The sequence below is a fragment of the Henningerozyma blattae genome, chromosome 9 (assembly GCF_000315915.1).
Source record: "Henningerozyma blattae CBS 6284 chromosome 9, complete genome".
In the NCBI taxonomy this organism is placed as follows: domain Eukaryota; kingdom Fungi; phylum Ascomycota; class Saccharomycetes; order Saccharomycetales; family Saccharomycetaceae; genus Henningerozyma; species Henningerozyma blattae.
This window is the reverse complement of record NC_020193.1, coordinates 562,115-588,350: the sequence shown is the minus strand read 5'-3', so window position 1 is coordinate 588,350 and position 26,236 is coordinate 562,115. Positions and strand designations below refer to the sequence as shown.

Here is a 26,236-nt window from a genome sequence, read left to right as displayed (position 1 = left end):
AGGATGAAGCGGTGGCTCAATGGCAGAGCTTTTGACTCCAATTGAATCTTGGATTTTCCGGAATAAAGTTGCAATCAAAGGGTTGCAGGTTCGATTCCTGTCCGTTTCATTTAATTTTTGCTTTGTAACAATTTTTATGCTTTGCTACTCCCAGTAGTATATATTTTTGGCTGCTAGTTTAATACCAACTGTTTATTAAACTATACAACTATATACTTGAGTCTATGTAAGTTAAATATTATTATTATTACGTTCCGATTTGTTCAGTATACACTTCCATCTTTTGTATTTCGTCCTTTTTGTATTTCTGGTTATTACCTCTTCGTTCTACCTTAACCCTCTAGTTTATTCTTTTAGCTTTAGATTCTTAAATAGAATTTATGTTCATGATTCACTTACTTGTTGATCTACATGTTCATTCCGTTATCACGTGATCATAATTTATACACGTGACATGCCAAAAATTTGGGCAGTTACGTGACACGCAAGTAATTGATATCAATATCGAGGGGGTTTTGAATAAATAAATCTACTATTCAGAATACATTGGCTGGATTATTGCTAATTTAAAGCGATAACTTCATTTCTATACATATAAATTATTTGAGATTAGTTTATAGGATGTCTCTTTTGAAAATATTACGGAAATTAAGAAACGCACAATAGATAAATGCTACTAATAAGAAAGATGATCTACAGATCTATTAGGGAAAAAATATAATCAACTGCTTAATAAAATTATGGATTCTAGCAATACTTATTTAATAATCTTTTAATCCTTACAATGCCATATACTATCAACAAATTATTTATTCTAAATCTATGGTTAATTATATAGAGTGAATTGCCTACACAAAAACATTCCAATAGTATTAAATGGGATGAATCTTTAAAACAACGAGTAGAATTAATAGTAAACGTCGAGTTATAGCGTTTATATTTTAATAAACCTTACTAATTGATTGATACTGAAGAAAAATTAATTGATTATACATGAAATTGAAGTACTTATGATAAAAAAATCATTATATATGAGTAATTTATTTTGTTTGATAAAGCTAGTTTAAGCTTCAACCATGTCTCTCAATCTTCTAATGGTGGATCTGACAGTGGCGGCAGCAGCAGTGGAAACAGTGTAAGCACCACCAGCAACAGTCTTCTTACAAGAACTACAAGTCCAGATACCAGCGGCATCTCTCTTGACGGTCTTCTTACCACAGAAAGAACAAACGTATCTAGCGTGTTGTTGGATTTCCAACTTCTTGACTTGTCTTCTCAAAGAGGAACCGTAACGAACACCGTACTTACCTGTAATACCAACCTTCTTAGTTCTTTTAGCCCTGTAAAAAATTAGTTTGCAATAAATTACAAAGATAATTGTTAGTAAAAACGATCAAATTAGATATTATTAGTTACGAATTATTGCACTTCATAGACAATCATTAAAATTCAGTTCTATCTTTCAATTTCCACAACTGTTAACTTATTTCAACACCATTATTTACTTAAAAATCATTGTCAGGCTTGAGTTTTATTTCCACAAATATAATTATATGAATGGCTCCATGCAGTTCAATTCACAACTTTCAATATAATGATAATAACACTATGCATACATTTTTGTCTTTGGTTTTCTTCAGGAGTTTAATACTATGGTTATTATTTAATAACTGAAAAATATTAATTTAAAGTATTTTTTTGTTAATTACAGACTGGGAATCCCAGTAGAACTGCCCGATTTCCCAAGCGATGTATTGCTAGTACCCCAGGGCTTCTCTAGGCAGATGCCCACTACAGTTCCTCACTAGAAGGCTAGCCTAGAAGGAGTAAGCCAGGGAGTCCTCTCACTAAAGAAAATCCTGTTTCTGCCCTGGGAAAATTAGAGGGTAATGCAGGGCAATGCCGGGTTCTGTTCTGGAGAAAACCAAGTTTTGGCTGGTAATTCAAAGCGCACAGAATAGTTACAGAAGATATCCGAAGAAAAGCAAAAAGTGAAAATAAATTCAATGGTGTACGGATTAAAAGGGAAGAGAATATTATCCGATACTCTTCTCTTATAATATGGGACTAGATCAATGCTTAATATATTACCTAAGAAAGGAACTCCGAATAAAGCACCAAACCAAATTCTAATATCGAATGTATGAATAAATGAAAAATTTGAGAAACTATGTAAAATGCGAGTAATTTATTAAATGTTCATTGTATAGAAGCTATTATATGTAGTATTAGTAGCTATATACTGTAATGTTTCTTAAATATCAGTCATTCTTGAAAATTCAGAGAACTGTTTAACCCATGGTTGATGACAAATATTTAAGCTTACTATTTCTTTCAATTTATCATACCAATCATTCTTACCATTAGCTTGACGACCTTCAGTATTTAAAGTGATTGCCTCACCATCTTCAAAGACTAATTGTACACAGTCCCCAAATAAAACAGTATTGGTGAAATTTCTACCTTCCTCCTGTGCAACGTCGTCACTGTTCAAGACTTTGGAAACTTTTAACAAATTAATGATAATATTTGCAGTCCTAGTTACTTCGTGGTACCCAACAAGACTTGTCCCTTGCAATTTGAAGTACTTTCTTTGAATGTTAGCAGTAACATCTCCACCTTCCTGTAAAAGATAACCAGTTTTAAAAATCCTTTGTTGACATCTGTATTTTTCTACGATAGTCTTTGCATATTTAATGCTTCTTGGAAACCTTTCGTCCTTCGATGTTCTTTCTAAATAACAACCAGCGAATTTTAAATCAGCAACCTTATATGGTCTTCTTCTTGGTAAATCATAAATATTTACTTTATCTTGTGGTGGAGATGTACGTGATTTTGGTGGTATACGAGCCCAGTTATTATTCATTTCCATATTAAACTCGGAATTATTGAACTTGACTAGATTTAAAAATTCATTAGTCAATTCAATCTCACAACGTGCAAAGGAGCCATCTTGAGCAAATAAATATTCCCATTCATCATGGTCGGTTTGTCTCTTTGTATATCTTCTTTCAAATTTGTATTGCTGCTTACTAAACGGGTATTTTTTACTTATAGGAATTTTGTCTAATATTTCAACCATCTCATGTGTTTGCTTATTATAACGACATTTTAATGTAATAATAAACCTCTTAACGCCTGGCTCCAATACCAATTCAAATTCTTTATTAATTTCAATAATACCATTCTGTGGAATAGGCTCCCATTCAGTTTGAATGACATTTTGTCCATTATCGAATTCAATAGCATATGAAGCTGTTCTACCTTGGGCACCAACTAAGGTGAAATTCTTAATATTTGAAATTGTCAAATAAAGGTTACCTTTATCTGACAATGGGTTGATCTGCTCCGGTGTTGGTAGTTTATTAATTGTAGTTACTGTTAAATCGTTGAATTCTGTAGAGTGTGAAGTGACTAATGCTTTAGATACGTATTCATTTGGTAATATATCAACCTGGCTAGATTTTGCATAATAATCCTCATTTAATGAAAGCCCAGAAGTTTTAGAGATGCATCCATCACTACTATTTTCTTCAGGTTTTGGACTTATTGGATTATTAGTAACTTTAAATGGATTTGAGCAGTGAATTGTTTTTTCCTTTGGAGTTTCATCTAAAACTTGAATAACTGGAATAGTATCATGAGTGAATACTTCTTGCACAATAGAAATATCTTCATCAGAAACTTCATCTGCTTCAACAGCATTAAAACCATTAATATTTAATCCTTGGCCAATGGAAACATCTTTAATAGGAGTTTTCAAAGATCCATGACCATTTGCTCTATTAAGTGATTTCTCAATATTAATAGAATCATCAGTTGTGCTACCATTAAAATCTAACAAATCATTTAATACATCATTAGAAACATGAGGTAATTTTTCAATGGAAGTATTTTGAATCGATTTTTCGTTCCAAATGTTGTATGAAGATTGTCTATTCTTAGTGGTGATAGAACTAAAAGATTTATCGGAATTTGATGAATCATCTAACTGGCCTAATAATGCATCAAATTCGGCAGTATCATCTACCAATGGAAGTGTGGGTAATAATTCTGAATCACCAATTGTTTCTGGAATATATTTCGATTTACTTTGAACACTTTGTTCTCCTACAACATTAATATCTTCATCAGTTACAATCTCGGAATGTAAATTTTCTACCAAATAAGAAGAATTTTTTTGTATAGTGTCATTTGCATCATCATTAATTTCTGCATGCAAATCATCTTGTACATTATCAGCCTCTTCTTGCTCTTTTAAATCATTTAATTTAATGATTGAATAGTTCATTATTGTGGAGTTGGAAATATTTGTCTTTTTTTCAATATTTTCTTCATCAGCTATTTTCCAAATACTTGGGAACTCCATCGCATTATTATCTCTATTACTACTAGTGCTAGAAATTCTTTTTGATTGCAAAGTTTTAACTCTTATTGGCGTAATTTTTCTTTTGTAATCTTTTTGTATCTGTCTTCTTTCAAAATCAGTATTACTAGAATTATTATCATTCATATCATCTAAATCGAAACCGTAACTGATTTCAGGTTGATAACTTGGGTTATATATACGACTTCTGCTTACAACACGAGGTCTAAAACGGAAGTTACCAGATGTGTTGGTAACACAAGAGGCTGATGATTTTGTAGAGCATGTTGAAATGGAACGATGAGAAAATTGCGAATTATCTGATACTGCCGGGGAGGTGGTTGTAAAATTTGCAGCTTTAGATATATCATCTTGCATATGCCAAATAGACAAATAATTCGAAGGTTTATTTGCCTTTGTAATATCTATAGAATCTCTTGAGTAATCAATTGAATCACCAAATGGATCATCTACGAATAAAGAATCAAATTTTGGTAATGGAGGTAAGGTAGGGATTATAGAAGCAGATTTTTTAGGAAGTTCTATTTTATCATCAACTAAATCACCAATTTGAGAACTTGTATCAAAATATTGTTCTTCAATTTGATCTTCTGATTGTTCGGTAAGAGATTGGGCTATAACAGACGGCATAGGTTGTAACGAATGTTCCAGGGTGTTTGTTTTGGATTCAATATCATTTGATTCCGTTTCTGAACTTTGATCACTCTCTTCAGTTTCTGTATCTTGTATATTATCGAAAGTTTCTGTGGAATTTATTAGATTTAAGCTATTGCCAGATAAATTCGATTCTTTTGAGATAATATCCTCATTTTGGGAGACCTGCTCCGCCATATTATTGTTATTTGCAATATTTGTTGAATCTTGTGAAGCAATTTCAAAATTTTGGAAATTATCAATTGAATTTGTTGTTAAAGATGAGTTCATGTCTATAGAAGAACTTTTGTTATTGATAATAGGTACAATCGTTGTACTAGCTTTCGTCATAGGAGATGAAATTATATCGTTATTAACATTGGAATATTGTAATGTTGCAGAAGTTGAAAATCTTGGAGATGGAGATGGAGAGTATTGTGGACTTGGAGAAGGAGAATAATCATTATTTATACTACGAACGTCGTTATATTTTGGATTATCATGGACGTATTGAATATTAATACTTCTAGAATCTTGTTGTGCGCTTAGTTCTATTATATTTGTTGAAGACTCCCTATCATCATGTCTAAATATTTGTGAATCGTTCATCATTGCAACATCTTGAGAAACTGGTGAATCTTCATGTTGTTCTGATGTTTGATGAAGTTCTAAGGAATCTGGTATAATCGAATTGTCATGATCATTTTCAATATCTGTATCTATATTTTGTATCGAAACAGTGGTACTAGCAGCATTTATGTTAGCTAACGAATTTGCTAAAGAATGTGAAGTTGAGTTTGAAGAGGATTTATGGATTGAAGAGATCTTAGTGCCCCTGCCAAGAATGATGTCATTTGTGCTTTGTTCTAGATCGTCCACCGAAGATAATAAACTGGCATCCCTGGCTAAGTTCCCTCCATTATTTGTTAAGGGAATTTTAAAATGATCATCTATTTGGCCAATAGAATCATCAATGATTTTGTCGAAGTCATGTTTAGATTCATTGTCACTTTGTGTTTGTATAAGATGTAAATCATTTGAACCATCTTCATCATCATCATCGACGGAATTACCAGAATTATCAGCCAATTCTGCAGACAAATCTTCAGATTCCGCATTTGAAGAAATAGTATTATTTCGAATTTCTATATTTTGATGAGAAGCTAGTTCTGCAGTTTCGAAACTTTTATCAGATTGGAAGGCTTTATTAGGCATATTATTATTATTATTATTATTATTATGATCATCATCATTATTATTATCGTCGTTGTATGAATTGATTGTAGTTGACGTCTTATCGATGGACGTAGAATGTAATATGTGAGAGATGGATTGTAATGTATTTGAATCTTTAGTAATGCGCTTTTCTAAAGTATAGTTCAGTTGCTTTTCAGTATCATCACATATTAATTCTGTGGTATCATTTTTATTAACACTAGATATACTAATATCAGGGACAGAATCGATTGTAGATTGATGATCTGTGGCAGAGACAAAATCTTCAATAGTTGTATTATCTAATTTATAAGGAGGAGATGCAGTTGGTGGAGATACAGTATGTGAAGGGGTAGTATGAGCAGACGCAGCAGGTGATGGAAACATATTATTTGTAGAAGGCTGTTTCTCACTTCCGTATGGTACCACGGTAATGGAATTTTGATGCAAATGTTTTTTCGAATATGGGTTTTCAATGATAAAACTATTCGAATTGTGAGTCATATTAATATTATTGGTATCAAGTTTAGCAGAGGAATAATACTCCTTTGTACTATTGTAATTATGTTTTGTTAACTCATCTTCATTAGGAGACGTCATATCACTTGAATATTCTTCGTACGCAGAACTAGCTGAGACAGTAGCTGCACTAAACACAGAAGGGTCTTCTACTGGAATACGATGTTTCTCCTTCGTTGGCGATAGAATAGGTATCTCTGAAAGAACCATTATTGGAGAAGTAGTGCTTGAGATAGATGTGACACGAGAATGAGAACGAATTGGAGATTGTAACACAGATGTGTTGTTATTAATGACAATATTTCTCTTTGTATTATGACTGACTAACATTTCCATTGTTTCGTCTCCGATATCTTGTAAGGGGATCGAGAACCGTTTTGTATCTGAAGCTGAATCAATTTGCTTGGAACTTTTCAGAGAACCAATTGTGTATTCCATTTCGAAATCGATTTCTTTTAATAATGATTCCATAACGTCTTCTTTGGCACTAGACATAATATATAATTATTTTAAGTCTTGTTTTTTTCTTCTTATTATTGACTTAGATCTATAAAGCGGTTAAAATAAAATGGGAAGAGGTTGACTGAATTGGATTAATGAACGAATGCGATGCCTGCTTGTAAATTCGAATCACCTTAGATTTCTTAAAAGCAATGTAAAGTATTTTTTATAAGTATCAAGAATTCGAGAGTTCAAGAAATAGAAAGAGTTATGCAATTACAAAACAGAATGATTAAACTCCATACTGTAACCTGTCAATTGGATTCCGACAAGAGACTTTGATAACTAAATGTAGGTATCAACCAATAACAAACCTTGTAATATCAAAGTCTATACCTATAAACCACACAAGTTTATGTATGGAAAAGTTAATTGACTGTATAGATCTGGTTAGTAAATAAACAAACGGCCGCCTAAATAGTACGCTGTACATCCGAATCAGGATTCAATGTAAACATTGTATCCTAAACAGGATACGTGTTATTTACTTATCCGAAACAGGTAGTGGCCTTAATAGGTCACGTTTTACGGAAATTTTTCAGAAAAATCTAGGAGAAATAACACGGCACGTGATACAAAGTCACGTGTAAAATTTCTTCTGGGGAGCTCGTTCACAATGACACGTGTTTGTGCAATCACTTCTCTATGACCATGTATTTATATTTTATCGAGCCAGTTGAAAAAACAAACACCCATTCTAATCGCTGTGTAGCTAACATTATATTAACCCTCTTCAAACTTTTTGGAATAATTATCATCCAATTCAGAACCAAACGAGACATAATTCGTAGACTAATCACCTCGCAACTAGTATCATTACAGCCTCAGAGAGAGCCTTTATATGACAAATGTCAAGTAGCATATCTTACCTTATTGCATAATGTGCAATTGTTTTTTCGTGATCAAATATGCTCTAGTTCCTTGCTAAATATATTATAAACTACAGTATCTTTACACTCTTGCCAAGTGCCGTTTCATCACGATCACTTATACGAGTTGAAGCACATATCCAAAAAAACAAGTTTGTGATAAGCATACCAGGCTTTTTTTACCCTACTTTCTATATACTCAGTGAAAAAACAACAACTATAGATTCCACGAATCATATCATTTCACATTCATAACTCATATAGTCTTCCGCCTTAGCCATTATTACTATATTTTGCTATATTTTTCTTTCGTTTGTCAATTTTCGTTTTTATTTTTTCCAATCCCAATTTCCGAATATTGATAAAAGGAACAGAAAAAATTAAATTTTAAATTTCTAGACCAACGAAAACACAACTATAACCTTCTGAAAAACACTCTCTTTCCGTATCATCTACCATCTTTCCAGTGAGAAAACACACTTCTTCCAGTCATAAAAACACTTTTTATTGCACACAGTAGTCACAACCACTAATAGACGCCTACACTCACACTCACGTGCTTCTGTTACTCATCTCCTTAAGCTTCAATCGAAGAATAAAAGATTCCGCATCTCTTTTTTACAGCTTGGAAATATCCGTTATTTTCCTTTTTTTCCTCCCTCATTTCTAACCCATTTCCCCTTTTTCCTCTTTACTCTTTGTATTTTAATATCATTAATAATATTTGTCAATCATCACATCAATAATAATTTAATTAATACTTATACATTGTTTTTTTTTTTAACCCCCTTTTTTCGCATTGCATCCCAAATAGATTAAACCAAAGATTTCTAAGATTTTAAAAGACACACGTGAGAAAGGGACTTTAAATATATACTCAACTAAAATTTTTTTTTAAAAGAAAAAATTAAAAAAGAAGTTACAAAAGATACACACTCCTTAAAGACCTCTACCTCAAATATATATAGATACAATGGATGAAAATACACCATCGAAAGATGTCTTCAACAATAATAACCAAAACTCTAATACAAATTCGAACTCACTCGGAATAGCTGCCACTCCAACTACTACTGTGAACACCACTGCGTCTACTATTAATGGTGCTTCTATAGATGCAGATATTGATAGCTATCCATCTCAATCCAATGTACCCACTGTGACAGACCCAACTAGTATCGCCCCTACTTCAAATGCTAATCACAATGGATTACCTGATGTAATTCATCCTGGGATGACTATACCTATTTATGAAGATGAGAATCAAGGCTTATTGAGTTCATCCAATAACAATAGCAATAATAATTCCTCCTCTTCTGCTATGGATGGTAGATCACCTCAGAAACTTGGCTCCTATAGATCTAGAGCAGGCAAATTGTCAAATACCTTATCTAATTTATTACCTTCCATTAGTGCTAAATTACATCATTCTAAGAAAGGTTCAAAAAATAATATCTCCTCTTCAAGCAATAATATAGCATCCACATCTAATAATACAAACTCTAATAATAATAATAATAACCATAATAATAATAATAATGCATCAAACACAAGTAGTAATGACTCAAACAGTCTGCATAGTTCAGACTCAATAGACAATAATAATATTAATAACCACAACACTAATAACAATACTAATAGTAATAATAATAATAACTTTTCCTCCTTTAATGCCTCAAATTTCCCATTATTTAAAAGCAATAATAAAAACAATATGACTAAGACTAGTGTCCCCACCTTTGGAGGTATTCCAATAGATATTCATAGTGGTTCAACTAATAACACTTCTAATAATAGCAATTTCAATAGTACCAATTCGTATAATAGTTATTCACAAAATATAAACAGCAATAACCATTTATCTACTTCTCAAGATTTCGTTGATGGATTGATTCACTTTCCGGATTCGACCAATTCTTATCAACCACGTACTTCAAATGATTCATTTACGAGAACTTCAATGTCGAATAGCATTTCAAATACAAATAGTAATTCAAATTCAAATTCTAATAATTTAATGTCTCAATTATCAAGAACAAGAAATAATACTATTTCGTCACAATTATCTGCTATTTCTTCAATTGCACCTTCACAAACTCCAAGTATGTTATGGCAAACAAATACAAACACAACTACAAATAATAATAATGATCCATCTTACCAAATTCTACAGCAATTTAATGGTACTTCATTGAATGATACCACTCTAATTCCTCAAGATTTCCCTTCCTTTGATACCACAAATAATAACAATGGCAATAATGCTAATAATAATAATAATAATAATAATAATAATAGTAATAGTAATAGTAATAGTAATAGTAATAATAATAATAACAACATCCATAACACCAGTCCAAATAATAATTTAAGAGCAAATATAAATCATACAAATAGTTTAAGTGGGTTATCCTTATGGCCAAATCCAAGGCAAAGATCTCAGTCAAATGCTTCAAGCATTTACACTGATGCTCAAATGTTTGAACAACAATCATCGGTACCAACTACCAATAATCAACCAAATTTAACTAATGGAACTGTTTCAAGACAAAGAGCAGCCACTAACTATACAATCCCAATTGTTCAAGAAATTCCATCTGTTATTGATGACATTGATCCTAGAGCCATTAATTGGGTTAGTACTGATAAAAATGTTCCCTTTATTAATCAAATCACTACACTTTTACCCACAAATACTATTTCAATTTCAAATATTTTTTCTTTACAACAACAACAGCTGCAATTGGCTAATGCAATTAACTTAACAAGCACCTCTTTAGTAACTTTATGTTCTAAATATGGTAATGTTATTACTGCAAGAACTTTGAGTGGATTAAATATGGCTTTAGTAGAATTCGATACCGTGGAAAGTGCTGCAAGGGCTCTTGATGATTTACAAAATAAGGAAGTTTCAATGATCGGAGCTCCAAGTACTGTTTGTTTTGCTAAAATTCTGCCAATGCACCAACAACAATCAAACTTGGGTGTACCAAATTCTTCCGTCCCTTTAAACAGCTCATTATTAAATAATGAAATGTTACCACAAACATTATTGCAAGAACAATTATATAGCGGTGCTCTAAGTTTCCAGCAACAGGGTGGTGCATCTATCCCAGTTTTCAATTCTCAGCAACAGACACAACAAACACAACATTCTACTATGCATTCAAACTCAATTTCGATCCCAAGTCATAATCATTCAAACAACAGTAATAACAACAACAATAACATGAATCAAATTCAATCAAATGAAAAAGAACAATGCCCATTCCCATTACCTCCTCCTAACATTATTCATCAAAAAGATATTGTCAAGGAAATTGTTAATTCCTTCGAAATTGACTTTAATAAATCTCAGACAATCCATATCTTAATGAATGCATTTTCAAATACCCCAACCGCAAATATCAATGATTTCGGTCCTTTACCTGATCCATTAAATACAAGAGACTTCGATTCACCAAAATTAAGAGAATTAAGAAAAAATATTGATGCAAATCAAATTAATGATATTGAAATTGAACAATTAGCTATGGCAATGCTAAATGAACTACCTGAATTAAGTTCCGATTATATTGGTAATACTATTGTGCAAAAGTTATTTGAGCATTCTTCGGACATCATTAAGGATATTATGCTAAGAAAAACAAATAAATATTTAACTTCAATGGGTGTTCATAAAAATGGTACTTGGGCGTGCCAAAAGATGATTACAATGGCAAGAACTCCTAGACAAAAGATGCTAGTTGGTACAGGTGTGGAGGCTTATTGTACTCCTTTATTTAATGATCAATTCGGTAATTATGTTATTCAATGTGTTTTAAAATATGGCTTTCCATGGAATAATTTTATATTTGAAAGCATTGTTACTAATTTCTGGACAATATCCCAAAACAGGTATGGTGCAAGAGCTGTTAGAGCATGTCTTGAGGCTCATGATATAGTCACAACTGAACAAACGCTAGTATTGAGTGCAATGATTATTTTGTACGCTGAATATTTAACAACAAATACTAATGGTACTTTATTAGTAACTTGGTTTCTAGACACCTGCATATTACCACATAGACATACAATCTTGGCCAAAAAAATAGTTCCGAACATTGTCGAGTTATGTTGTCATAGATTAGCTTCATTAACGGTGTTGAAGATTTTAAATTTTAGAGGTGATGATGAGGCTAGAAATACAATTTTAAATTCAATCTTTGGCCCTATCAGTGATGAAGAGGAGGATCCTCCAAAATTATTAAATAATATCTTAAGTGATACAAATTATGGTCCAACTTTTGTTTACAAGGTATTATCAATGCCCTTATTGGAAGGCGATGTTAGATTTCATGTGATTAAACAGGTTCGTAAGATTTTACCAGATTGTAAAGCTGCACAACACCATCGCCGTTTAATGGAAGAAGTTGGATTAGCACAGTTAAATAATGGTATGTCACAAAACGGACAACCTAAACACCGTGTTAGCATGTCACATGTTTTTAATCATGATAACAATAAACATATGAGACATTTGTCTGTATCAAGTGTTAGAAGCAGTAACTCAAGGCAAACTGCTCCCTTATCTAATGCTTCGACAACTAATACTAATACCATTAGTACTGGTGGCCAGCATCCACCAGTATCTTTAAATGGCCAACCAGCTAATAATATGATTCCTGGTACCAGTTCTACACCGGTTACTCAGGGTAAACAAAACCCCCCTCAACCATATAATATGAATTATATGAATTATCCAGGTGTGTTTCCAAACTCTTATGTAAATACTTCCAATGGTCCTAATTCTACCAATGTCCCAGGGACTTTCAATATCAATGATGATTTAACATCCCAATTCGATATGCTAAGTGTAAACAATAACGATACCCGTGTTTCTTTACCTCAAATTACTATTAATAATAATTTAAATAGTAGTGGTACTGGGCTGAATAACATTCCTGATAATACCCCTACCAATTCAACTTCAACTACTACTGGTAATTCCAACAATGGAAATCCAACATCATACCAAACTTTTGGCTTTTAATGTATTTATAATTTATTTTATTTTCTATTTTCTATTTTCTTAGTTTTTAATTTTCTAACGATAATTTTTAATCCTCTTTCAATATTATACATGTTTCTTTTCTCCCCTAAAATACCATCAGATATTTTAGGATATTATTTTTCAAAACTATTTTTTTCTTCATTTCTATTTTATTTTATATCAGGTGTACTTTACTTTTACACCGTCAAACTACAATGATTACACAGCCTTTTATTACCTAGATTTATATATAACATCTACATAACATAGAGCAATGATCTTATATAATACCTAATTATATAAAATATAAACTTACAATATTAAATTTTTCCTATGTTGTTTAACTTTTATGATAATGATTAATAGACTGAATTAATGTTTTAGATATCAGAAAATCAAGATTCAATTAATGTTGTATCACTACTATTTTCTTAGACATATTTTTTTGAATTCACCCTTATTCTTATACCAAGATGCATTAATTTGAAACTGCTGTTACTATAAGCATTATCTTCCAATTATAATATACATCTGTTTTCATTTTCCATTCTTCTTGAAGTCCGTCCGAAGCGATAATACACAAAATACTTCCTGGTAATAAACCCTTCGGACAAGAGTTATAAAGTATCCTAACCAGGGATTGCTCTATTGAACAATATAAGAATCTCAAAGTTAAAGACGGTGTATTTGAATTGCAGAACAAGTTGTTTTGTAACACTAAACGACCCCATTAAGTACTATATTATTATAGTATACATTTATACACTAATATATTATTTCACACCGTGGTTTGCTCTTTCCATTTTTTCAATCTATTATATTTCACTTTATCTAAAGTTAGATAATTGATACGTATTTTTGTTCTAAATACTCTCCTCGATAATAAGAAGACTCTTTTCGAATTTGTTCAAATTATAGTGAGAAGTACATATCAAATTCTCGAATTTCCTTCGTATTTATTTCTTTTTTTTTCTGTTATTCTAGATTAGAAGAATCATACTGTAATATATTACTAATACAAAAAAAGTCACAGTTTATAATTACAGAATCAAATATCAAACATAAAATGGATGCAAATTCAAACAATAGTCCTTCACAATATGTAGGCCTACCTCCTGTTTGGACTAGTGAGCGTATGTCTCCTAATCTAAATGCAACTGGTTTAGGTATTAGTACTACTACTAATAATAATAACAGCAACAATAATACTTATCCTAATTCTATGATTAATAATAACCCTACAAGTAATATCACTAATCCAAGCAATGAAAGCTCAAATATCAATGACAATAATAATATTCCGACTACTAATACTGGATCACCTTTTATTAATCTACCATTACAGAGTTCTACCTTAGAGGCAACTCGAAACGAGGGAACTCTAAACCAGCCAATCTTTTATAACTCTTCAAACTTAGAGTCACTGCACAGTAGTGAAATTTTAGAAAGAAGAGAACAGAGTGAACTTACCCATGCGAGAGTTTTCGTATCAAATATTGTTGAAACAAGACTAAATGCCGATTTAAGTACATTAGAATTAAACTCAACTGATTTGGTTCAGCTTGATCTATTCGAAAGCACATTACAAACCAAAGTACAAGAATATCTAACAGCTGTAGAAAAGAGAAGATTCACAATATCTGATGAAATTGAAGTTAATATTAAAATGCTTAAGAAACTTCGATATTCAGATTCTCAACAAGGAATTAATTTGTTAAACAGATTGCATAAAATGAAAATAAAGGCCATAGAAACTGAATCAAGAGAGTTACAAGAATTAAGATTAAAATTTCTAAGGATAATTGAAGAATATAAAAAAGCAATGATATCTTATTCAACGTCAAAAATTACAAACACTCCTCTGAGTAACCCAACTCCAGAGTTCCAAAAGTATCTGGAAAATTTGAATACCGAACAAACGTTAGGACCCTCTGAAGGTTATGTGGAAATGCTATCTATCTCAAGGAAGTTCCTAAATAATTTACTTTTGGAGTCCAAAGGTCATAACCCAAATGTTATGTTTAATAATGTGACCAATACGATCAATATTAGCAGCACTGTATTTCCATTAAGTAAGTTACCAATCGAAATTTTACAAATGGTATTAGATAGATTGAATAATAAAATTGATATCTTTAATATGCTATCCGTTTCCAAATTATGGGCCCAATTAATAGTAAAAATTATTTATTACAGACCACATATTAATAAAAAGAGCCAATTAGATTCGTTTATGGAAACAATGAAATTATCCAAAGAACAAACAGTATTTGATTACAGATCGATGATCAAGAGATTAAATTTCTCTTTTGTCGGTGATTATTTAAGAGATGATCAGCTCTACAATTTTGTGGGCTGTAAAAATTTAGAGAGATTGACTTTAGTTTTCTGTAAACATGTTACTAGTGAGTCTGTCTCAGCCGTTCTAAAAGATTGCAAATATCTTCAAAGTGTTGATATTACGGGAGTAAAAGAAATTTCAGATAATATTTTTAATACGTTGGCTAATAATTGTCCGCGTATTCAAGGCTTTTACGTTCCGCAAGCAAGAATTGTTTCGCAAAGGGCTTTAAGCAATTTTATTTCTCATGCACCAATCCTAAAAAGGGTAAAAATCACTGCTTGTAATGATATGTGTGATGACCTGGTAGAGCTAATGGCAAAATCATGCCCTATGCTAGTTGAAATTGATATTACCTCCAGCCCAGAAGTTCATGATGAAAGTTTATTAAAGTTGTTTACAAAATTAGAGCAATTAAGAGAGTTTAGAGTAACTCACAATACTAACGTTTCAGACAAGCTATTCATTGACATAGCTAAAAATGTCGATCAGTTACCAGCATTAAGACTTTTGGATTTATCCGGCTGTGAAAATATAACAGATAGAACTGTTGAAAGAGTTGTAGCATTATCTCCTAAATTGAGAAATGTATTTTTAGGAAAGTGTAATAGAATCACAGATTTGTCCTTGTCCCATTTATCCAGATTGGGTAAGAATTTGCAGACAGTTCATTTTGGACATTGCTTTAATATTACAGATCAAGGTGTTCGTATATTAATCCAATCGTGCCCAAGAATCCAATATGTTGATTTTGCTTGTTGCACAAATTTAACTAATCGTACTCTTTATGAGTTGGCAGATTTAACAAGGCTTAAGAGAATAGGTTTGGTGAAATGCTCCCAAATGACCGATGAAGGTTTATTGAACATGATATCATTACGTGGTAGACATGATACATTAGAAAGAGTGCATCTATCGTATTGTTCAAACTTAACTATTTATCCGATTTATGAGCTATTAATGGCATGCCCTAAATTATCACATTTATCATTAACAGCAGTCCCTTCCTTTTTACGTCCTGACATTACAGCATTTTGTAGACCTGCTCCTGCAGACTTCAGTGACAACCAGAGACAAATATTTTGTGTATTTTCTGGTAAAGGAGTTCAGAAGTTACGCCATTACTTAATGACATTGACGACACCAACCAATGGCCCTCAAACTGACATTAAGGATGTTTTAACGAAGTACATTATTTCAAAAGATCTCGTATTAGAAGGGGAGTCAATTGAAGATTGTGTTTATAGAATAACAAGAGATTTAAATCGTAACTCAGGAGCTATTTTAGCAGCAACGGGTTTGGCACAAATGAACGGTAACAATAATTTTTCCTTCCAAGATATTGATTTCACAAGACTAGATACTGTCTTCTCCTGGTATGATGATCGCTTCAATGGCGACAAACTTACTACAGCTGAAGTGGATAAACTCATAACAAGTGTTGATAAAAAATTTTGTGAAGATCCATTCGATGAAGAATATGATGATACTGATGGGACCATTGCCCCTGGTGCCAATTCCAATCTAAATCATGATCTTTGCCAAGTAGTTAGAAAATATCATGAGCTGGATGACCGCGTCGATGATTTTGAGGTAAATGTCGCCAGTTTAGCAAGGGTCCAATTTCAATTTACAGGCTTTTTATTGCATGAAATGGCACAGATACACCATCAAATGTTAGAACTTAACCGTCATATTGTCACAATCCAGAATAATACTACCAATTTAGGGGTAGAAGATGATATAAAGGGTGTTGGTATATGGAGAATGCTATTCACGGATAAATTTTTGGAACTTTTAAACAAGTATAAATTTTCAACAGTAGTATTAAGGTTATATTTACGAGAAAGCATTACTGTACTAACTAGACAAAGAGAAATTTATTTAAATCAACAACGAACCGAATGGGGCGATAATATTAATGCTGCTAATGGACCTAATATCGATAATAATACCAATGCAGAGAGTAGTACAGGTGAGCAGTCAACAAGTTCTCTCAATGGTAACTTTAATGAAAATCCTCAAGAAAATGATGTAGAAGTTAATGGACAATTTAATGGCATATTCCCTATTTTACCGGGCGTAACAAGAAATACACCATTGCAAATTCAAAATACCCCTCTTACAGGACCTGGGATACGGACAGATACTGAAGGAGATATGCCTACAAATTCGAGTGAGCCGAACACAGCTACTAATTCTGCCGGAACGGATAATAATAGAGGCGACGGGAATGCAATTGATGAAGATGGTGACATGATAAATATTGAGGATTAACATAACACATTTACTTAACTTATTTTGTTTGCATATTTAATTTTTATACTCATTCTTATTTTTAGCATCTTTTCTTTTATAAAACATTAATAATGGTTGTTTTTACTTGACTAATTTTTAAAATTTATTAATTCATACTCAAGCATCTGAACTGTGTTATTTTAGATATTTTTTCCATCTTCTAACTACAATTTTTATATATGATTACTAGTGTTATTACACACATTTGCATCATTCGTGTCGCCAATTAGCGCTGTCATCTTTAATTAGAAGTGGAATTTTCCTTTATAGGAAAATTAAATCCGGGTAAAGGTTTCGGGTTTTGGCATGCAAGTTTACATTGTGTTTCAATTTATGATGATCTTATAATAAATGGAATTGATCACAGAGTTTTAATGTTATTAAAAAATCACACTGGAAAGTCAAAGCATTATAGGACTGTACTACTAGACACGCGTTATATTATTGCATTTTGGCAACTTTCAGATTAAATTCAGAAATTTTTCTACCCGAGCAGGCACATTGCTGTAAACAAAAGAAGATAAGGTAATTGTAACGCTTAACTTTGAAAAATTACTAGTTGTCTAATAATATATCAACTGTAGATATTGTTTCTTATTTCTATTATTTGATCATATTCGCTAGTGTGTTGACAATGATGGATGGTTTAAGTTATGATGAGAAGCTGTATTCTGGATCATCGACTCCAGTGATGAAAGCAATTAAAGAAGAAGATATATCAGCTTCTCCTGAAAAATTATATAATACACCACCATCTAAAGATCCTAATAAGTCATTCACATCGATTAACGAGGATATTCCTGTTCAACCGAGGCCACTTTTCACATCGCCTACATACTCTAGGCCAAACTCAGCCTTTTACGCATCCAAAGAGGGGAATAACTCAAGTTCTAGTATAATATACAATCCAACATTTACATTTGGAGATACTGAAACAGCTGGTTCTGTAGCAATATCAGCATCCGAAACACCAAAAAATGGCAATATATTCAATCCTGGGACCGTAACGCCGCCACGTCAGCCATGTTCACCTGCAACCTTAGGGGAAGAGCGAAGACAATCATTAAAGTATATACCAAATCCACAATTAGCTCCTCCAACATCTAGGTCAAGATCTCCTGTCAGATCTCATTCTCCAGACCATACTAGCACTAGAAATAAAAGAAGCTCATTAATATTCGAAACGCCGTTTACTTTAGGTTCGGCAGGTACTACTAACCAAAACACACCACCATCTTCAGCAACTAGGACATCATTTCGTAAAGGTCATAGGTACAAGCATTCCTCGGTATCTATGAATTTCTTTCAAGAACCTGAAATTAAAATTCCATTGAATATAGCTAAATCGTTACCAATTCCAGATTTCCATGATTTGATGCAAAACCTTGTTTGGCCAAAAGCCCATTTTCAATTTCTTTTGACAATACTTCAAATAATACTTTGCTTGGCAATATTTCAATTAGGTCACTCTAAAGAATGGACTAATTTTACGACTCTATCACATTTCATTACATATGATATTCTTGGTTCAGTTGCTATAATTTTAGTGGAAAATCTATCTCAGTTTGAGGTATGGTCAACAGGAACATTAACCTTTCCATTAGGCTTAAATAGAATTGATGTTCTTATAAGTTTTGCATTGGCTGTATCATTATGTTTTGTTGGACTAGATCTATTATTCCATATTGCTGAAGAATTTATCGTGTCATTGGTTGAGTCTAATAATCATGAAGAAATAGCAACTAATATCCCACACTCTCACCACTCCAAGTCTGGTTCTACATTATCTCTATTTTCAAGTCCGAATGATTTTAAATTATGGTACGTTACGTTATTCATTAACCTGATATTGTCCAGTTTGACATTGTACAAAATCTTTTATACTAATAAAAACTCTAGATTGAAAACGAAAAATCCAATTATTACGATCACCTATACGATATATTTGTTTTTTTATCCAATTTTCAATACATTATCAGGTGCATGCGATTATATCAGTATATTTGTATTAGCAATTTTTATTTTGGCTCATGGACTGACAATTGCTCAATGGACCTCAACAATTATATTAATGGGATTTTCTACTACTGCCTTACCTGCATCTACTCTATTGCATGATCCTAGAAATGATAAGATAAAACATGAACAGGAATCTGAACAAAAAATTACTACTATTGTTAGAAATAAATCGATTAATAGTTTACCTGTGGCCATTAAAAAAAAGAGTAAGACTGGCCAATTATCTAACTTAAAATTAAATAATAGTAATAATAATAATATCAGCACTACAGGTAGATTTTCATCATTTTCGTTTTGGAGAAAGCAACTCTCAAGCAATGAAGAATGTTCTATCTTAAAATCTGTATTAAAGGACCAAATTGAAAGCATCCAAGATTTTCAAAACAAATGTTATATTGATTACGACAGAATGATGATATGCAAAGTTAATTTTGATTTATATATTGTGTTGATCAAGCTAGCATTAAGTGGTGGCTCAAATGAAGATGAATTAAAATTAAGATTAGCAATCGAAAAATTAATTAATAAGCTGCTGACACTTCTGAGACAACAATAGAAATTGATAGAATATAGTATATATCAGAATTACTCATTTGTCTATAAACGCATATTTGATATAACTGATCTTTTATAGAATATAGGTACTGTAGTATATCATATAAAAGTAATCTTTTTATATTTTTTTGCGATAGTAAATTTGATTTTTAATTAAAATAGTAATTATGCATACATAATATATAACTTAGCTGCAACCAATAAATAACTAAAAAAAAGTTCGTAATATAAAAGAATGTAATAAAAATTTAAAATGATAGTATATGAAATGATGTTTAAGTCAAGGAATATTATTATAAGTGCAATATATTTTCGTAAATTCTTCAAATCCTTCAGATAAGCTAACGGGTATCATAAGAATATATTCATGACATGTTCCGGTCCCCAGAGAATGTATGCATAAGTTTTTCTTCTCTGATTTTACCTGTCCTATCAATCGATGGCCAATTACCCCAATTAGGCAATCTTAATAGCACACATGTTGCATTATCAGCGTCCCTTCCACCAATGGCGTATACATATTTAATAATCTCATCGGTGATATATTGAGGTGTCGCTGTCTTTAAACCACGATTATTTACAGTTGAAGTGATTAAATCAACTAATTCCTGATCAGGTATGACATTATACACCCCATCAGAAATTAATATAATAAAACATTCATCACCTCCAAATTGTAGTTTTGACTTTTCAGAATGTGGTAAATCAATAGTAGGGCCAATTAAATAGGAGTACAGCTCTGGTTCAGCAGACAATCCTTTATTCTTGGCAATAATATCACCAAACGATCTCGTATTAGCAAATGTATCCAAAAAGCGTTTATCACCGAATGAATCAGTTTCTACTTCTGGTTCAATTATTGGAGCAGTCTTCATTTTGGCAATAGATAAATTTTTTCTTTTCTCAGGTTGTTTATATAGTCTTTTAATTTCTCTCTCTGATGAGGCATTATGAGGTTTTGATAAACTATGGGCAATACCATTTGAATCACAAATTATTGCTTTTGAATCTCCAATCTGAGTTACTACCAATTTCAAAAGGGAGGTTGGCCTTACAATAAAGGAATCATCATGAATAACCGATCTATTGGATTGGATATCGAAGGGTGTCAGAAAAATTGAAGTTGCAGTAGAACCACCAGGAAACTGTTCAAATTGATCATAAATATTTTGATTGATATTCGTGACGCTTCCATGCCTCTTGTGTCCACAACATTCTTCTAAGTCAAATTTTAAGTACGTGTAGTAGAATCTTAATCTTTGATATTCAGTTAATAGACTTGTCTTATCAATAATATTACCATATTTGTCAAAAATCATCCTAGATCCTATTGGAGATTCTGCCCAAGTGGAATTTGAATTCTTTTCTTTCCCCTTATCAGCAAATAACACCAGATCTATTTTAGTATTACAATGTTTTATATATTTATCATAAAATTTGAACCTATTTTTATACAATACCTCCCAATATTCTCCCCCTACTATATCCTTATATTCTTTTAATAAATCAAAGAATTTCTTCTTGGTTGGTAATTCAGTTGATAAACGCAAATGAAGTTTCTCTGCCAACAATTTAGAAACTCTGCCTTCGCCACCATGACCATCAAATACTGAAAGGTTTAAAATTCTATTATTTTTAAAGATATCGTTGTTTTTTGATTTTCCTGTTCTCATAATATCTACATCTTGTTGAAGCGAAGGGAATGAGATGATATTACATGAATATGCATCCTCATTATACAACCTGTTGATCCTACTTGTTGAATGACCTAATAAGTTAGGGAACTTCTTTAAATTTAATTTTAATAACATATTACTATTGACCTTCTTGCTATTATTCACAGCTGTTTCTTTTTTTGCTCCTGCTGAAACCTTCTGTAGGGTTTGATTTTGGAAAATAGCAGGTCGTAAAAGTAAATAGGGTCTAGTCACACTAGTCACAGAATTCATTTTTGCTCTTCTAACCTCCTTGATTAAAAAACACTACTTTGTTAGCATTTATTCTCAACTAACGTGTTTTTTACAGATATAATTATTGTTTAGTAGATGCCTATAAAGTATGGTGATGAGCCTTTTCTGGAATTATAACCCCGCCGGGGCCCTTAATACTTGGGGTAAATCAACAGATAAAAAGATAACGTTATTTCAGAGAAATGAAGCAATTGCAAGAACAGAACCAAAAAGAATAAACGCTTGTCACGCATATCTAGGTGTATATATATATTGAATTCACAAGAATATCAACTTTTCACACTGGAAAATGGATGAAATCCGCGATAAATTAAGCTTAGCTATCAGAATTGCGCTTTTGGCTTTAGATCCCAAAGAAAGTGAAATTAGGATTTGGAAAATACAAAATTGGGAGTCTAAGGATGGTAATAACCAGGTAGAAACTACTTTATTAGCCGGTACTGATTTGTTTGTTAGTGTTATTGGTCTTAATATAAATGATGGAAAACAATGCATTCTTTCGTTATTCCTCGGAGAAGCCAAAGATAATAAATCTCTAGGCCAAGGTGTTTTGGATTACAAAGATGATTTAAAATTAGACCAAGAAAAATTTCCAGTCTCTATAATAAACTATTTACACAACAAGAGACATTCTGATATTATTGACATTGTAAGAAAGAAACTTCAATTGAAAGAAAATCATTCCTTACCTAAACTAGAAGAGCATGAATACATGAAGAGGGCATTAACTCCAGGTGTTACTGACCCAAAGATATCAATTTCCAAAGATCAGCAAGGATTACCGCGCACCACCAATTCATCAGGTAATCCACCAGATATGCCTGACTTTGATGATGAATATGAAATGTTAGGCGGAAAGAACCCCAGTCAACAGAATCCTTACCCTGGCTTGAATATTGCACAGCCCCAAGCAAGCGGGTATGGTCAAAAAGATTTATACCCTACTGGAGAGCGTATTCCAAATCTTTTAGATCCACTAGCTACCTCTCGTCCTTCAAATAATGGTATTATGGGACCTGGCTCAGGTGGAATGTCATTTGATCCATTAAGAGATTTCCAAAGACAACAAGATGATGCTAATAGCCAAGGTAACGTTGGACGGATGCCAGGAGCACGCTGGTCAGACCCATTTGGCAAAGGAAATCCAGGTGGCGGTGCATTTGGATCCAGTGGATTTGGCTCTGGTGGGTTTAGACCTGGAGAATTTGGACCCGGAGGATTTATTTAATGAAAGATTTTTTTGGTATTTATCGCTACTTTGTTTCGATTACCCTTAAAATATATACGTTTTTATATTTATAATTTAATGATGTAAGTTTGATTTGAAATAAGAATCCAAAAATATGTCTAAGAAATAGGAAACTGCATATATAGCATTGAGACCAGTTCTGAACTCGTTTAACGTGCACTGTGTATTTAGGGTAAGGCAAAAACGATGGTGCATTGAACAATTTTGTTTCTGAAATTTGGAAATGGACTTTACGGGACTTGGAGAATTTCAGATCGAAATAAACAGGACATTGCCAGAATTTATTATGAAACAACATAAAAAAAACAAACCAATTACCATATTTACAAAATATACCAATTTGAATCCTCTGGCTTAGAAACCTTTAAATTATTTCCTTAACTGTTTTTGAAACTCATTTGCTCGAGAATTTGTGCGAAAGTTACCCTGATCAATATAACACCTTGTAAGAATTAAGTGAATTTAATAAAACAAATCACTATTGTATCGTAAAGCATACTTATAATATATATATTGCAAATTTAAGATAATTGTTCAAACAATTCTAACCTTTTACTGAACACCTCATAGCATTCTCATTAAACATATAATATAATGCTCCTCTTTAGCGTATTAGGGACAATTCTTGCCCTGATATGCTCAGGAACCATGATTAACCGGTACTTTTCCTTTAAGAAACATAGACACACCGAACCACTAGTACTAAGTGTACTACTAGTTAATATGCTATTACTATTATCTACAGCTTGGCTCTTCCCTTCTGATATATTTTCTACTGCTGTAAAAAATAAATCTGATGGTGATGAATTTACAAATTCTACTACTACGCTGATGACCATATCTAATGAAAAATCTTCACTTGTGAAACGTATGATACAAAATAACATAACATCTGGAAACTCAATAGAACAGTTGACCAATATTTTGACAAATCTGGATATTAATGATGCTATAATAGACGAATCATCAAGCTTTCGATCGGAATGGCTATTTATTTATTGGTTAGAGTTTATTATTTGCTGGTTAATTATACCTTTATTAATTTCTTATGTGGGATTGAAATATTCAGTTCCAGAAACATTTAGACGTCAAAGATTTTCTAAAGCTTTAATGCATAATATTAAATTTTATTCCCTATGCTTCATTGGATTATTAGCGGGTCTTTTCTATCTACTATTATCATCAAACCATTCTGTTACAATTAAAACGATTAAGCCTCTTCTAATTTCACTATCACATTTATACTCTCTATCGTTCACTTTAATATTATTATCTACTGGTATAGTACTTTTACCAAAAGATTTAATTGCGCAAGTTAGAGACTCCACACATCAATCAAATAACAAATTGTTTGTTGCACTATCAAAGACAAATGAAGATTTAAATGATGCCCAATTAAATATGATAGATTTTGCTCGTGAAATCTTGAATACCCCAGATTCACAAATAGGTGACATTTCATTTAATCATACTTTACAATTATGCAAATTTGAAATTCAGAATTTATTAAGAACTCTCAAAAATTTACCATCACAATCAATACCAACTATTTCAAATTCAATTGAAATATCAACTATAACAACTTTTGATAAATTGAATAATAAATTTAATAAATTCTTAAACGAGTATTATAATTTCTTATATGCAGAAGCTTATTCAGATTCTATTATTCACCAATTGGCCAAATCAGAATCAACACCAAATATATTTATTAAATTTATGAAATTTTTTGTTGGACTATTATCAACTATACTAAGTATATTATTATTCTTCTTAGAATTATTTCCAACTAGATGGGCCCATGGCTGGATCTTCAATGGCACGGCATGGTTTAATTTTTTCTTTGAATTGATTATTTTATCATACGCGATATTAACTTCCTTATATGCTATGAGTAAGTTCAAGTTTAATAATTTACATTTAATTCCAAATGGTCAAAGTAATCCCATAAACGCATTATACTATTCTTTATATTCTTCAAGATTATTATTTCCTTTGTGTTTTAATTTAATGACAATGATACCAAATTCAACATCAAATATAAAGAGTAGTTTCGAAACAACTTTATATGAAGATTTAACTTTTATTCCTTTAGTAAATTTCCTAAATAAATATCTACCAATAGTATTTATGATAATAATTCCATTAAGTTATAAATATGACTTAAAATCGAAGTTACTAATTAAAATCTTAGGAGAGGAATATTATTACTTATTCTTTGGCATGATGCTGTATGAACCAGTTTCTGAAATTCGTGGTAATGAAGAAATGGAGTCTGGAATGGGCTTGTTTTCATCAAGCACTAACTCTCGTGGAATTAATAATGATAATACAAATGTCAATAATAGCTCTCGTTCAAGAATTAATCAAGATTATGAATATTCACTACAAGATGGTAGATATCTATTTGAGAGAGCTTCAACTCATTATAGTCTACTTGATAACGAAGCAAACAGTACTGCAAACACTTTTTTAAATGATAGTAGTTTCCTAGATGATAGTAACAACAATAACAATCTGATATAGGGAACGATAGTACTTCTTTTATTCATTTTTTCCATATCTCTTTGAACTTCTCATTCACCTCCCAGCATTGGTCTTAACTTTAAGCTATTTCCCTTTCTTACATTCTGACTATACATTCTATA

The 26,236-nt window shown here is 31.8% G+C and overlaps 8 protein-coding genes and 1 non-coding gene across 9 annotated transcripts; 6 read left to right on the top strand and 3 right to left on the bottom strand.

Moving 5' to 3' along the window:
• The first annotated feature begins 5 nt into the window (after positions 1 to 5).
• On the top strand, positions 6 to 109 carry TBLA0Itrna7W. Its single transcript has 2 exons — positions 6 to 42; positions 73 to 109. It is a non-coding gene; the product is annotated as a tRNA-Trp (tRNA).
• Positions 110 to 1,063: 954 nt separating this feature from the next.
• On the bottom strand, positions 1,064 to 1,618 carry RPL43B (60S ribosomal protein eL43; the record flags this gene model as incomplete). The annotated part of the gene is made up of 2 exons (XM_004182381.1): positions 1,064 to 1,340; positions 1,617 to 1,618. Coding segments are annotated over 2 exons (279 nt in total).
• A 636-nt stretch (positions 1,619 to 2,254) lies between these two features.
• BUD4 (Bud4p) lies at positions 2,255 to 7,249 on the bottom strand (the record flags this gene model as incomplete). Its single annotated transcript, XM_004182380.1, has 1 exon — positions 2,255 to 7,249. One exon carries the CDS (start codon positions 7,247 to 7,249, stop codon positions 2,255 to 2,257), a length of 4,995 nt encoding a protein of 1,664 aa, XP_004182428.1.
• A 1,848-nt stretch (positions 7,250 to 9,097) lies between these two features.
• On the top strand, positions 9,098 to 13,156 carry JSN1 (Jsn1p; the record flags this gene model as incomplete). The annotated part of the gene is made up of 1 exon (XM_004182379.1): positions 9,098 to 13,156. The coding sequence occupies one exon, from the start codon at positions 9,098 to 9,100 to the stop codon at positions 13,154 to 13,156; it is 4,059 nt and encodes a 1,352-aa protein (XP_004182427.1).
• A 1,066-nt stretch (positions 13,157 to 14,222) lies between these two features.
• GRR1 (SCF ubiquitin ligase complex subunit GRR1) lies at positions 14,223 to 17,774 on the top strand (the record flags this gene model as incomplete). The annotated part of the gene is made up of 1 exon (XM_004182378.1): positions 14,223 to 17,774. One exon carries the CDS (start codon positions 14,223 to 14,225, stop codon positions 17,772 to 17,774), a length of 3,552 nt encoding a protein of 1,183 aa, XP_004182426.1.
• Positions 17,775 to 18,429: 655 nt separating this feature from the next.
• On the top strand, positions 18,430 to 20,370 carry ZRG17 (Zn(2+) transporter ZRG17; the record flags this gene model as incomplete). Its single annotated transcript, XM_004182377.1, has 1 exon — positions 18,430 to 20,370. The coding sequence occupies one exon, from the start codon at positions 18,430 to 18,432 to the stop codon at positions 20,368 to 20,370; it is 1,941 nt and encodes a 646-aa protein (XP_004182425.1).
• A 364-nt stretch (positions 20,371 to 20,734) lies between these two features.
• PTC6 (type 2C protein phosphatase PTC6) lies at positions 20,735 to 22,318 on the bottom strand (the record flags this gene model as incomplete). The annotated part of the gene is made up of 1 exon (XM_004182376.1): positions 20,735 to 22,318. One exon carries the CDS (start codon positions 22,316 to 22,318, stop codon positions 20,735 to 20,737), a length of 1,584 nt encoding a protein of 527 aa, XP_004182424.1.
• Positions 22,319 to 22,628: 310 nt separating this feature from the next.
• FUB1 (Fub1p) lies at positions 22,629 to 23,567 on the top strand (the record flags this gene model as incomplete). The annotated part of the gene is made up of 1 exon (XM_004182375.1): positions 22,629 to 23,567. One exon carries the CDS (start codon positions 22,629 to 22,631, stop codon positions 23,565 to 23,567), a length of 939 nt encoding a protein of 312 aa, XP_004182423.1.
• A 615-nt stretch (positions 23,568 to 24,182) lies between these two features.
• Positions 24,183 to 26,114, top strand: TBLA0I02450 (uncharacterized protein; the record flags this gene model as incomplete). The annotated part of the gene is made up of 1 exon (XM_004182374.1): positions 24,183 to 26,114. The coding sequence occupies one exon, from the start codon at positions 24,183 to 24,185 to the stop codon at positions 26,112 to 26,114; it is 1,932 nt and encodes a 643-aa protein (XP_004182422.1).
• Between the last annotated feature and the right edge of the window lie 122 nt (positions 26,115 to 26,236).